Source organism: Antechinus flavipes, chromosome 1, assembly GCF_016432865.1.
Source record: "Antechinus flavipes isolate AdamAnt ecotype Samford, QLD, Australia chromosome 1, AdamAnt_v2, whole genome shotgun sequence".
Classification (NCBI taxonomy): domain Eukaryota; kingdom Metazoa; phylum Chordata; class Mammalia; order Dasyuromorphia; family Dasyuridae; genus Antechinus; species Antechinus flavipes.
In genome coordinates, this window is record NC_067398.1 from 155,113,212 (window position 1) to 155,128,060 (window position 14,849).

Here is a 14,849-nt window from a genome sequence, read left to right on the forward strand (position 1 = left end):
TGGTCAAGTCTAGTTTCTTTTCCTGACAACTTCTAAAGAATCACTGTTACTTCTTTACATAATACATGAGGATAGACTGCATATATTGAGGTTCTATCATTGTCATAGATAGAAATAGGTCACTATAGAAATGTCAGCAGATCTGTTCCATTTCACATTCATTTATTGCTCTTTCCAGTTTTAGCTACAAATGCACTTAAGCTGATGGGAATTTACTACATTCTACACCAAATTCTCTGTAATCTTGATTTCAAACCAAGAACCAGTTGTTAAGTACCTAATACGTGCAAGATGTTGTGTTAAGTATCTTTTTGGAGGCCCAGGAGGCAGCTCTTGAAGATGTGAAAAGTTGTAAAGGAAGGATATTCAGCAATATCCGATCCTAAAGTATATTATAATATGAGAGTAGTATTGAAATATACAGTGGGTAATTTCAATTATTTTAAATTTAAATTTTTTTTTGTATATTAAACCAATGTAGCTAAGAATAGAAAAAATGTAGAAAAGTGGGGGAAACCATCATGGACAATCTCTTAGATAAGATATGATTGTGATTTTGTTTGTTTGTTTTGGCAAGGCAACTGGAGCTAAATCACTTGCCCAGGGTCATATAATTAGTAAGTACTAAGTGCCTGAAGTTGGATTTGAACTCAGATCCTCCTGAATGGAGGGTTAGTACTCTATCTACTGTGTCATCTAGCTTCCTAAAGGATATGATTGCGTTGGAATACTGCTATAATAGGAAATGAGGAGCTGGTTGATTTAGAAAAATATGGAAAGATTATAAAGGAAAATACTGTCTACTTCCAGAGGGAAAAAAAGGACAAGTGAAAATATGCATTACTATACATATATATATATATGTATGTATGTATGTATATGACTATATATGTGTATATATATTTATAGATAATTATTTGTGTATATTTTATATATATATATATATACATTTAATTGTAGGCTTCTTTATGAGGGAGAGAAGAAAGGGGGGTGGAATAAAGTTAAAAACTACACAGCAGAGAACAAAAGAAAACCTGCAGGGAAGCAAGGAAAAGCTGGATAGTTTTGAAAATAATGTGTTGTACTTATTATACAAGTTTTCTTAAAATGGAAAAATTTATTTATTTATATTATATTCTCTCTGTTCTGTTATGTACATGGAAATATTCTTTTATTTTCTCCTTTTATATTTAAGTTTATGATGAATAAAACATTTACAAAAATATTAAATTAAAAAAAGAAAATGTGCAGAGATGGGAGATGGAGTATCTTTTGGGGGGAACAGGAAAGAGGCCAGTGTCACTTGATCACAAAAAACAGAGAGAAGGCTTTAACTATAAAACATTGGATTTTATCTTTGATTCTGATGGTGATAGAGAACCACTAAGCATTTATTGAATTTTACTTCCTCAGCTGCATTTGGCTGTTTTGTAAAGTGACATTATTCATAATTTTTCATCATCTTCTTTCATAATATGTTGCAAATGAACCTGTATTGGAAACAGGTGTTGATTTTAGCTACCATTTCTTTCCATTTGCCAAAAAGATCAAGTGTTTGCCAACTAAAGTTACATCTGAGCTTTTAACTTACCTTGCAAGAAATCATTTCTCTTGTTCCAGATTTTCTCTCTCTAGTGACTACCCCTTTCACTCCCAGTTATCAGAATTTATGGTCCTGCCCCCAACCTGTCAGAACTGAATTGATGGTCCATTCCTGTAAATTCCTGCACTCACCAGTGTTTGGATTCCACCCATTGCCTTTGTCTCCCCTGATCACTTGGAGCCATATATAAATCATTGGAATCACACATTCAATGCTGAATTCTTTGAGATGAAAATCCAATTCAGCCCCTGGGGGAACAATGGATTCTGATCTGCTCCCCAGGAAATCTTTCCTTCTCAGAAACCCAAATAAAATATTAAAAACTCTCCAATCTCTATCTTGCCTCAGTTTCTCCAGCATTACACCCTGTAATGGTTAATGAAGAGAGCTACATGGAAAAAGAGGAATCTTTGAGGAAATCAATTTTAGATAAAGTAGACAAAAGAAAAGTTAGTTTTTTTAGAAAGGGATACTTCACCTCTGGTGGAAATGAGGGCAGCTTCACTTTGTTCACTTGTCCCAAAAGCATTGACAGCTTTTGCATAGAAAAAGTAGTTATCATTGGGCTGGAGATTAACTTTTAGCTGAAATCCTTTAATTCCAGAATAAGATCTAAGAAGAAAACAACACAAAGAAACCCATTTTAGCAATAAGATCCAACATTCAATTACTAATTAAACTTTATATAGGAATAAATATTTTTGTTTTCTTTTATGACATAGTTGAGACATCTTTATCTCTCTCCTAGGATACCAAGCTATCACTCATTTCTCTCTCTGTCCATTTCTCTTTCTAAGTTTTCAAATCAGTGAACTGAATAGCAACAAAATCTCATGTAACAATGGGAAAAACCACGCGTTTGGAGTCATAGGGGTGAACTCCAAAGTTCCTAGAGCTCCAAATCTCTATTTTTTGAGCCATTTCCAAGGCAGAATGGTTGGACTCATTCCTTGTTATTGTGCCAACTCCAAATGGGAGCATTGGTAGACATCTGGATTTTGTGCACTTGGAAAGTAAGAATAGCAAGGCATTACTCTGTGTTTTATCTCAGAAAGTGATTTTTCCTTGTTGTCCCACCAGAGAGCACTAGAAATCTGCATAATATTTAGTGCTTGAACACTAGGGTTTGTTTTTTCTTTAAAACTATTTCTGCTTCTCTTGATTTATGTCACTCTTTAAAATGTCTTCTAGAACATTATTTTGAGAAGAACCAGAAAAGGTATTTTTGATCTACAAAAAAATTAATTTAAAAGTCTGGTGACCTTCCAGGAATTCATTTATTTTCTCTAGGATTACAATTTCCTTTAATCTTGGAGGGTCCTTTTGAACTAAGAGATGCTATATACTTAATAAATTTGAACTTGAAAAAAATTCAAGATGGGTCAAGACTAAGTAAATGTTCATCATGTCAAAAGCCTAGAAGATTCCTGGAAACAAGTTTTTAGGAAGAATAGTATTGTTTAAAGCAACTTTTCTGCATGCAAGCAAATAATACAAAGTTGCTAATCTATCTATTTAAATATAAGACAAATGGGGAGGGGAGCCACAGAAAATAACCAGTGGTAATGTCTTATTACTAATGAACTTTGCAAGCTTCTAATCCTATCAAGATGAGCAAGTTGTCATTGATTCATTATGGTTTCATGAACCTCATCACAATAATATGTTTTGTCTTTTGTTTGTTTTCTACATTCTTAGGCTGCTTTGAAATCCTTGTTCTGACCATTTATGCAATTATGGACAAGTGCATTTTGCTCAGCTTCTCCAAAGAGGTTCTCAACTTGAAGTTTATGAATGTTTTTTAATAGCTAATCATTTGTTTCCTTTGTAATTCTGTGTATTTTATATTATACAGTTTAAAACATTGTTTTAAGAAGGGATCCAAAGGTTTTTTATCAGACTACCAAAGTATTCCATCATACACAAAAAAGCCTAAGAACCCTGCCCTATATAAGAAATTATTAAATGTATAATAAAGGGAAGCAGAAAAAAATCAATGTGAGAGTCCATCTTAGAATAATGATCTCCAAAGTTAGAGCCCTGAACGCCCAGTGGACTATAAAACTACCCCAAGGGATAAGCAACCAACTCAAATTCAATCCATCCCAATAACAACCAGACAAGGGGCTTGCCTCCTACACAACTTTATCCTCTGCATTTCCATTGTATCCATAACTATCTTCACTCACCCTTCTCCTCACAGGTTTCTCCTAGCTGTTCATGTCCCCATCTTCTCCCTTTCTGCTCTGGGACAGAGGTCTGTCAGGGTAATTTTTACCTGATCACCATTAAGCACTGACATGAGCAGTTACACGGGCAAAGTTTCTCCATTCCCAGTACACACACACTCTGCTCCCAAGATCAGCTTGTTGCTGCAGCAGGTGCCTTTTGGTGGGCTCTTGATTTTAAATTTTTCCATGTAACAGAGTGGATTGCACAGTAGATGTGGGAATGGATGTTCATAGTTCCTATGACCTTATCTTTCCCTCCCCCCAAGACCCACAACTCTTCCAAACTTCCCTATTCTTGTTGAAGACATCACTGTCCTTCTAGCCACCTAGATTAAAATCCTCTCCATCATCTTGGGGATCATCCTGGGTCCTCATTCTCTCCCCTCCCCCATCCAATCAGTTGCCAAGTATTATTGATTCTACCCTCACAGCATCTTTCACATCTGTCCCTTTCTCTACATTCATGTAGCTATATCTCCTCAGTTAATGCCTTCATTGTCTCTCACTTGGAAGAGCAATAGTTTCCTGATTGTTTACCCCTGTTTCAATTCTCCCTCAGTTCTAATCTATCCTCTGCCCAAGTACCAAATAAACTTTTCTAAAGTGCAAGTCTGACAATGTCACTCCCCTAACTTAATAAATTCCAGTGACTTCCTAATTGCTTACAGAATCAAATATCATTTCATCTTTAGCTTATCCTTTTTAAATGTCTAGTTTTGTAAGAGTTATAATGTATATAGTTATTAATACAGGTATACATTATATGATTTATAAATAAGTAAATATATTTATTAGATATACACATTCAAACATTTTTTGATTGATAAGAGTATCTCATCAAAGAATTGTAGAGACCATTAACTTAGAAAACCAAAAAGTCACCATGTATAACTGAGAATAAGGGGTGACAGAAGCCAGGATCTATTTGAGTGGTTGATGTTCAATGCCCTGTGTTTGGAAAGGTCAGTACAAATGTCTCAGATTTTATTGGGTTCTATTTTAGGCCCTGCCTCATGATCATGAGAGTACTCTATCTTTAGGTACAGTGAGAATGGATCAATGAAACTGAGCCACTGGTTCCACAGCAATTAATTATATTTCAGATAAATAATGAAAAAATCAAATCCTTTTGATTGGAGGGTGCAGTTCTTAAACTCAAATAGCTAAATATTATTGTTGAAGATTATTCAGAGTATTATTTTTAATAGGCTTATAGATTTAAATCTACTATAAAATATGTGATTTAACCTAATAAGTAGAAACAAATAACAATTATCAATAGCTAACTCCTCTTTGCTTAGAAAAGTCATTATTATATATATAAAACCTGAATTATTTCTGGATATATTCCTTCCTTTTTTTTTTTAAACCCCCTGTCCCTAGTTTTCTTTATATTTAAATGACTGGATCAGCACATTTATATTATTTGCTTGGTTGTGAAACTTCTTTCCTGCCAGGGACAAATTTGCTTTAAATAATATACTTTCTGAAAATCTTTTCCCATGAATCTTGTTGGCTTTTGGCATGATGACCACTTACCTGAATCATAAAGCAATGAAAAATTCTTAATCATAAAAAATAATGATAATAATAACAATGAAATAAGACTCTAGAAACATATATTTCAGTTTCTTGAATTTTCAATATATTCCACATGCATTGTATGTGATGTGCATTGATGCTTACAGTAATAACAGTGGAGTAGGTAGTAAAAGGATTATTATCCTCATGTCACAGATGAACGAGCTCAGAAAACTAGTGACATGTTCAAGGTCAAAGAAGATACCTAGTGTCAGAAGGACTTTACTGCAGAGTTAAATTTATTCATTTAAAACCCCCAAGAATCAGGTCTCAGGATCTCAATTCCTGTAGCTGACACACAGAGACAGAGACACAGAGGCAGATTAAGTCAAGAGTAATTTAATCTGAGGGCTGACTCTTTAAAACCAGAATTCTTCATATTGGAGTTGTATGCTCTTTGACAAAAGACTCATCCAACATCCAACAATAGGAACTAAAATATGACTGTGTTCAGTGCAAGAATATAGCCTGCTTTCTGCTATGTCTCAGTAGTGAGGTTAGGAAGGCAAACAGAGTAAATCCTGTCCAGATGTTTTTTTTAGATTTTTTTTAGATTTAGATTTTGTTTTCCACATTTAGTTTTCTTATCTTACCCAAACTGGAAATGTAGTGGCTACTCACCAACTTCACACTATTGTTAATCCACATAGAAGTTTTAACCCACTTTGTGTCCCACCTGAGTGGGTTCACCCCTCTTTAGGTGATATGTAGGGCTCACTGTATTGGCCCTGGATATATTGTAGACACCTAATCATCTTTAGCCTGGTAGAGCTCAGAATTCCCCAGTTTAAACAACCAACCTTAGGCTCCCCAAGAGCAGATATTACAGGTGTTCCTCACCATGCCCATCTCTTTCTCATTTTTTTCACTCAAACATAATTTCATTGCCTTATTAAATTTCAATAAGGAAACTTCAAATGCAGATAAAGATGGCTAATGTGCAATGTACAGTAGTCTCTAGAGAGTTTCCTAAGCCCTCAGAAGTTGCAACTTGCTCATGGTCAGGCAACCAATGTGTAGTAAAGGAAAAACTCAAACTCAGGTCTTCCTGCCCTGAAGTCCCTGCCCAACTCTTTCCATCTTAATTTTCAGTCCTAAGAGACAAAACTTTCTTAGCTTAGCATATGCTTATGAGTCCAGTGATTTCAGTGAAGAGGAGAAATTCAATTAAAACTACCAAATGCCAAGTGTTAATTCATTATTTCTTTAAAAACATGCTTTATGCTCAAGTTTTTGTTTGTAAAAGAGAGATAATATGCTGCTGAAACATGAAAGAAGATGAAATATGAAGGTTACTAGAACTTTACAAGTCTCTTCAATGCTTCTATTTAGTTTGTGATATCAAAATACTGGGCATGAAAATGGAAAGCATCCAACACATTGGGTTATAACCCAATGTGTTGTTTTGTTTATATATTCAACATCTTCTTAAACACACAGAACAAAATGAGTTAAACTCAGAAACAAAGCTTTGTTTCCATGGTTTTTGACTCAGAAAAAAATGTACTTTGATGTCAACGTCAATCAAAGTCTTCCCATCAACAGTCATTACTTTTTTTTTAACTGAATGAGAACTCCAAACATGTGGGACCAGAGCTCCAGATGGCCACATTTGAATCTGAGGCGATGCACTCTTCCTCACATTTAAAAAGAAAGCAGAACCTCCTCTCACCCACCCAACGTGTGATATTCTCACCTGAACCCAACTAACAGAGAACTCTCTTTGCTCAGTTTGACATTAGAATTCAAAATTGCAGAGCTAATAAAATTATGTAGGACATCATCAGTGATACATGATGGAATAAATGAGACAAATAGTTTTATTTAAGAGTTTTTTTGGAGGAAATGAGCCTATCATTTTAATTGACTGGGGAAATACTTTCTTCGTTGGTATAAGAAGTTGGTACCATCTTTCACAACTAGAATCATAGAGTCCTGTTTAATCAAAAAAGTCTTCCTATCTACAAGACCAGTGATTCTCAAACTTTTGTTTTCAGTATCTTTATCCTATTAAAAATTATTGAGGATCTCTCCAAAGAGTTTTTGTTTATCTGGATTATATTTATAGACATTTACCATATTGGAAATAAAAACTATTTTTGAATTTGTAGACCCTCTAAAAGGGTTTCAGAGATCTCCAGGATTCTCTAGACCATACTTTGAGAATCATTGTACAAGACCTTCTCTCTAACTAACATGCCATGTTGCTTCCTCTGATTAAGAGTAAATATCTTATTCTCTGTCACTTCAGAAGGATAAAGTAAAACCAATGAATAAAGACTATGGGGAGGGAGGGCAGATTTCAGCTCAACAAAATGAGGAACTTTAATCATTTGTTGTTATTCAGTTGTTTTTCAACTGGACAGTTTCATGTCCAACTCTTCATAACCCCATTTGAGGTTTTCTTGGCAAAGATACTGGACCAGTTTGCCATTTCCTTCTCCAGTTCATTTTATAGATGAAGAAACTAAGAAAAATGGGGTTAAGTGATTTGGCCAGACTAGTATGAGGTTTTCCTGACTCCAGAGCTGGCACTCTACCCAGTGTGCCACCCAGCTGCTCTACTGAAAACCTACTGCTCTTAAAATCTATATTGTAGGCCTAGAAGCACAGCCTTGTGCAGTCTCTGGGGAGACATTACTTTAGAAACGTTTTTCTGCCGATCCGTAAAGTCTTTTTAGAATTTTGACATTTGGGGATTTAAAGTTTCTCGAGCCATCTTTTTGTCGATGCAAGATCAAGGGTATAAGTCATATTGAGGGAGTTGGGCTTTTTTGTCTTACATGGACAAGCTATTGAACTGAGTCCCCTTTTACTATGCAGAAGGTGACTAAGTAGAATTGCTTTTTAAAGCAATACTTGGTTGGCTATCCCTGGCATTCCTGTTAGCATCACCCCCCAGCTAAGCAGCCAGTCAAAATAAAGTAGGTGTAAAATCTCTTGGGGGAAAAAAAACAAAAGAAATTGAAGGTACTTATCCAAAAAGCTGGGAAATATACTTAAGAACAAAGAGAAACTATTTATCTAATAGTAATTAAATGCTATTCCCTCTACAAAGGAACTGAACCTATGATTTTATAGAAATAAAGACCTCCCTCTACCAATGAAAGTTGGCACCTTCTCAGTAACTTAAAGTTCGAGATAGTTGCCTGGAAACTAGTTGATACATAAGGATAACTTAAGGCCACAAATTGATTTGTTTTAAAATATAATATTATCCGTGTTTTATTATAATTTCATTTATGTTGTTAAATATTTCCTAATTATATTTTAATCTGGTTTGGCTGCACTTGGGAGTGTTTGCAGTCCTTGTATTTGCCACCTCTGGTCCTAGAGCACTAAGAAATTAAGTGCTTTCCCCAGAGTCACACAGTCTATATATGAGTTAGAAAGTCAGAAGTAAGTCTTAAACCATCAGGTTTCCTGAAATTCAAGGCCAGCTCTCTACCCATGCTTCCATAATGGCACTAATCTTTATAAATCCCAAGCTCAGTGAAACACTCATGGAATTTCACAGTCAATTGTGGATTCTGAATAAATATGCTTTTGAAAATCTTCCCCACGGTGGCCATCCTGAGACATTATAAAATATATTATGAATAACTGACTGTAGTTTTTTTCCCCATCTTATAAAAAGGGTATATTTCAATGTCTCTAAAGCCCCACTAACTTTGAAATACATTCATCCTCTTAGGACATGATTTTTTACTTGAGGTCAGTGAAGTCAAAAAAATTTGATAACTATCTCAACCATTTGTAATCCTATATGTTTTATTGTATGCCTTTTAAAATATTATTCTGAGAAGGGTTCAATATAGGGTTCGACAGATTGCCAAAGTACTGGGACATTCAATACTATCTTGAGAGACATTCTTTGTGAGCTTCTGTGGAAGCTTCTGTAAACTGTGTAAGGCTGGACTTTAGAAAAAGTCTATCAGTAGGCCTTTTCTTGATGCTTCTCTATCCTAAAAAGAGCTGTCAGAGCATGTGTCTTCCCTTTCTCCCCCTTCCCCGGGATCTAAGAAATTATGATCACCTCTATGTGACAAGGAGTCATCAGAATGGAAGGTTAATGGGGCCAGCAAAAGTATTAATCTAATAGAATGTCTCTTTGATTCAGGATCTCTCATAGACCTGGGGTAATGAGGGAGGGAGGGAGAGAGAGACAGAGGTGGGGGGGGAGGAAGGAAGGAAGGAAGGAAGGAAGGAAGGAAGGAAGGAAGGAAGGAAGGAAGGAAGGAAGGAAGGAAGGAAGAAGGAAGGAAGGAAGGAAGAAGGAAGGAAGGAAAAAAGAAAGGGAAGGAAGGAAGGAAGGAAAGAAGGAGAGAAGGAAGGAAGGAAGGAAAGAAGGAAAGAAGGAAGGAAGGAAGGAAGAAGGAAGGAAGGAAGGAAGGAAGGAAGGAAGGAAGGAAGGAAAGGGAAGGGAAGGGAAGGGAAGGGAAAGGAAGGGAAGGGAAGAAGGGAGGGAAGGAAGGAAGAAGGGAGGAAGGAAGGAGATCACAATTTGACTGAAACAATGTCCAATCAGTGATAAGGCTAGGAAAAAATGAGGTAAGAAATGATCTCTTTTACATAGGTTTTTTTGTTTTTTTTTTTTAAATCAATTTGGGAGAAGATCTTCAGGATTTCTGGCCAAAATAGAAATGATTTGGTGAAATAGGGCCACTAATCCTCCCACCCACTTGCTAAGTACTCATAGATCAGATACCCACTTTACAGACACAGAACTGAGGCTGAGATTTGCACCCTTCAGTAGACTATATTAAGCAAAATTGTCTTGGCTATCAAGGATTCTTAAATCAGATGGCCAGGCATTTTGTACAAGAGAAAACTGATTTCTGACTTTTAGCCAGCCCAGAGCTTCATCCAGCTATATCTAGAAAGGAAAAAAGGGAGGAGGGCAAAAGCTGGAAATCTGAATTCCCTCTTGCTTGGGCACCAAATTCATTTCAGAACTCCTACTTGTTCATGCTTTTCTGTACAGATGGAGCTGCAGGTGGTCCCGACATAGCAGGCCCCACTGTGACAGACAGCAGCATTCCTACCCTACTTAGCCAGCAGCATGAAAGCCAGAAAAAAGAAGCACACCACAGGGATGGCCATTATGGCCTCTCTGACTCAGGGAAGAGGTCGGGTTTGGGGAAGTTTGCTCCAAAATCATTTTTGGCTTATTGAGTCTCACAGATTTGTCATCGGATCCATACTGTCTCCCTTCGCAGCCAGCCCACACAGCTAGTCCCGGTATTGTATTTCTCTCAGCTTTCCATCCTCCGCCCCCAGTTCTGCTGACTTCTCTCCACCCAAGAGAGACAGAACAGCTGAGAAAACAGCAGAGTGGGGGGAGATTTTTTAAAAAGCATTTTGAGCCCACCCGACCTGGGAAAAGCATTCAAAGAAAAGTATGAAAGGGTGAGGTGGAGCTCCTGGAGCCCACGCCTGGTAAGCAAGGGATTGTCACTCTCGCCCACTGCAAAATCCCATGGGGCCAATTTCGGGGACCTGATCTAAAATACATAGAGATTTATTCACACACATGTGGATTGTGGAATAGTCACTATTGCTATTTCTGCCACTCAGTCATGGGGTTTTTGATAGAACCCCTGAAGCACCCGATATTACAGATAAGTCAACCTAAAATCTTTTAGTGTAAATCAGAATATCCAGTGGCTACAATAACAAGGAATCCAGAACCAGACTTAAGGTAAATTCATTCTTCCCTTGTTAATGGTACAAATCAGAATCCCTTCTGAAGAGAGAGATCAATTAATATTTCCCTTTGGGGAGGGGGAAAGGAGGTGAATTTCTTTCTTTCCTTTTCTTTTCTTTTCCAGAGCTCTCTTCTCATGCCAGTCCAGGACTTAGAAGGTCGCCTGAACCATTGATGATATAAGCTCACTTGGTTCTTACTCTGTCTTGCAGAGGCTAAGAATATCTCACAAATTCTAAGTCCCTTTGGATACCCAGTTCAACTGAGAGAGAGGAGAGAAGGAGAGTGGCAGATACTATTGCTTATTACCTGGGTAATTCAGTTAACCTTTGGGGATTTCTTATCTATATGTAATTTTCCTTATCTATAAAGTTGGACTCAGATGACCTGCAAGATCCTTTTCAGATCTAGACCTAAGAAACTAGTCTCAGTTGGCAAAGATTTTAGAAAACTTCTCCCGAATCACAGAGGGTCTGGAGGATCTTACCAGTGTGACAGAGAATCCTTGGGCTACCAGGGGTCCTCAAACTACAGCCCACGGGCCAGATGTAGCAGCTGAGGACGTTTATCCCCCTCACCCAGAGCTATGAAGTTTCTTTATTTAAAGGCCCCCAAAACAAAGTTTTTGTTTTTACTATAGTCCAGCCCTCCAACAGTCTGAGGGACAGTGAACTGGCCCCCTATTTTAAAAGTTTGAGGACCCTTGGGTTCACAGGTATTCAATCGAATTCAGTTTGGGAGTCCAACAGATTTTTTAAGAATAATTTTTATCCAATTACATCTAAAAACAACTTTTGCTAATTATTTTTTTAAATAGGAGTCTAATAGACACGAGAAAGTTACTTGTGCCCAAGATTTGGGGACACAGAATGAGAGTGAGATACAAGTAGATAAGCATGTTGTTTAGTTGTTCATTCTTTATTGTTATTTATCTTTAGTTCTCAAAAAGGACCATGACATCAGGGAGATGATGGTATGTCATATACAAGTGAGTTGGATTGAGCGAGGAAGAGTTTGCAAAGTCACCTGCCTCCCTTTCTCCTACAGAGCCATCTGGGACCAGTGACCAGGTATAGATCAAGATGCCTAGAGATGATCCTGGATGCAGTGGGAGACTTTGGCCTAAGCTAAGGACTTTAACAGCTCTTGGTTTGACTGAGGCAATCCCTATTCAGTGATTAAGGCTAAGTAAGAAATGAGGCAGAGAATGGCCTTTTTTACCTAATAAATAAATAAATGAGGAATGTATAGACCACAAAGAGGGGGAGGGGGAAACCCAGGCATGTGGCTGGAGTAGAATAGAACTGAAATCCAGCCAAAGCAGGTGATGTGACAGTTGGTGCAGTCAGACTCCAATCAATAACTCCTTCTTTCCCTTAATTTTTCAGTATACATTACTAGGAAAATCTGAGGCACATAGTTTAAAATTCAGTTATTTTCTTCAACAGTCATGCCCCAAACTAGCTGCGAGTAAAGAGGGGACTCTAAATGTAATCCTTACTAAAGTTTTATATGGCTTATTTGAATGCTTATCTTCATTTCTTTGGTAATCAATATTGCTAATAAATTATATGTCCATTAATGGACCTTTAAGCCTTTCAAATTTAAGCCTTTAAATTTAAGATGTCATATTGAGAGCGGGGAAACCATCCTATAGAAGAGATTTCTCTGGTTTTACTCAGAGGTGGGATTCAAGCCAATTATAAAACAAGTTTCTGCCATTTTTGAATTTTCTGATTGTTCCAGAGTTTACATAAACTGCTAGGAGAGAGAAAAAGACAGACACAGAGAAGGAGGGAAGACAGGGGAGAGAGAAAGAAAGAAGGAAGAGAGAAAAGGAGAAATAGAAAGAGAAAGACAGCAAGAGAAAAGGGAAAGAAACAGAGACATGGATATAGAGATAGAGAAAAAACAGAGATGAGGAGACACACATACACAGAGAAAGAGAGAAAGAATACAGAGATAAGCTAGTAGTAGAAAGGGGTAAAGATTAGTATAATTGTTCCTGAATTCAACTAAAAGGCACTGCATCATAGAATCACATCCCATAAGAGTGATACTATAAGCCTATAAATAAAAAAATAATTACTAAGCATTTCTGCCCATTCCTGGTATGTCCAGGTTCTTAAAATACTAAAACTGAGCCTGCATAATAATGAGAAAAGATTGATTTCAATACCATATTGAACTTGAGCACCCCAAGATGGAACACTACTTGAGGTAAAAAAATAGACTAAACTTGTTTTACTAATTAACTATGAAAGACTGTCAATCCCAAAGGACTCCCAGGAACTATCCAAGTGCTAAAATAAAATTAATTCATCCTCTTTTCTATTTGTTGGACATAAGTGAGCTTCCCCTTTTCTTCTCCCTCTCCCTTTCTCTACATACCTTGAGCATGTAAGTAGAAAGTTAAATTAAACTCTTACTACTTCCAAGGAAAATGCTTGACTATAATTTATTAAGGCCACATTTGACAGACTCATGGGTTTATTGCTTTCATTGTCAGGTTACAATATAATATAATTGATTTTTAACAATCTGACACATGGATAAGTAGGGACTTCTTTTGTCAAGTGCTACCTGAAGATTTGCATTCACAGAATTTGGGAGAGAGGCTGCTTTATTAGTAATAGGTCAATGGTCAAAATTTCATTCATTATCAAACCTGAAGGACCTGGAGACCAGGCAAGAAGCATTGAGCTCCCAGGATGAGATACACCATATTCCCTAGGGTTGGCAGTTTTCCAGAATGTCACTAGAACACATTTGCCTTTTAAAAAGATGTAAAAAGCACATAATCATCATGAAAATTTTCCCTTTATAGCTCACTTTACTGATGTTCAGTTATTTTAGCTGTGTCTGACTCTTCATGACCTCAATTTTATTGGCAAAGATACCAAAATGATTTGCCATTTCCTTCTTCAGCTCATTTTACAGATGAGGAAACTGAGGCACATAGGTTAAGTGACTTGCCCAGGGTCATACAACTAAGTAAGTGTCCAAGGTTGTATTTGAATTCAGGTTTTCTTGACTCTAAGCCCAGGTCTCTATCTATCTAGTAACTCCTTGTTGGGATGTCAAAATCAAAACATCTCCATATCTTGCCCCTGATTTTTAGAATCTCTGACTTCCTTCAAGGCCTAACTCGGGCACCATTTCCTAAAAAGGGGTCTTTCCTGATTCTCCCTGACTCTAGTGCTTCCTCATTTTGATGTATAGATGTATAAAATAGGGGAAATCTAAGGTTTGTGGCAAAATGGGATAATCTACCTCTCCCTCTAAGGAAGAATCTAAGAATTCTTTCTCAGGCAGTCTCTTTAAAAACAGACAAATTCGGCTTAAAGAATCTCAAAACTAAAAAGCTCAAATTAAAACAGCACTGCAGGATGTTGCTTAAATTTGCTAGAGGGAAATCAAACTCCCTCCTTCCTGCTCCTCTGGAACCCCTATGCAGTCCTTATCAGGAGGCTTCGGAATCCCTTGCAGAACAGGACCTTATGTCCAATAATATTTCTTTAATTCTATCCCCCTCAGCTGAACCAGATCCTGAGACTTCCCAGCCCCCACCCCTCAATCCCTCTGATCCAAAGAGTGGGACCCTTTTTCTCCTCCTCAGGATGCTGATTTTAACTTCTGCCCCATGAGAGGAGCAACAGACTCTCAGGGAGAGATGCTCAGAGTGAGGGGGCTCTTTCAATGTCAAATCTCTTCCAAACTAAGGGAA

At 37.1% G+C, this 14,849-nt stretch overlaps 1 protein-coding gene across 1 annotated transcript in view; it reads right to left on the reverse strand.

Moving 5' to 3' along the window:
- Nucleotides 1–14,849, reverse strand: part of CMYA5 (cardiomyopathy associated 5) — a 107,051-nt gene that overhangs the window by 15,329 nt on the left and 76,873 nt on the right. The window contains exon 10 of the mRNA XM_051991766.1: nt 2,082–2,215. Within this exon, the coding sequence (XP_051847726.1) occupies nt 2,082–2,215 (134 nt within the window). The remainder of the gene's footprint in view (nt 1–2,081; nt 2,216–14,849) is intronic.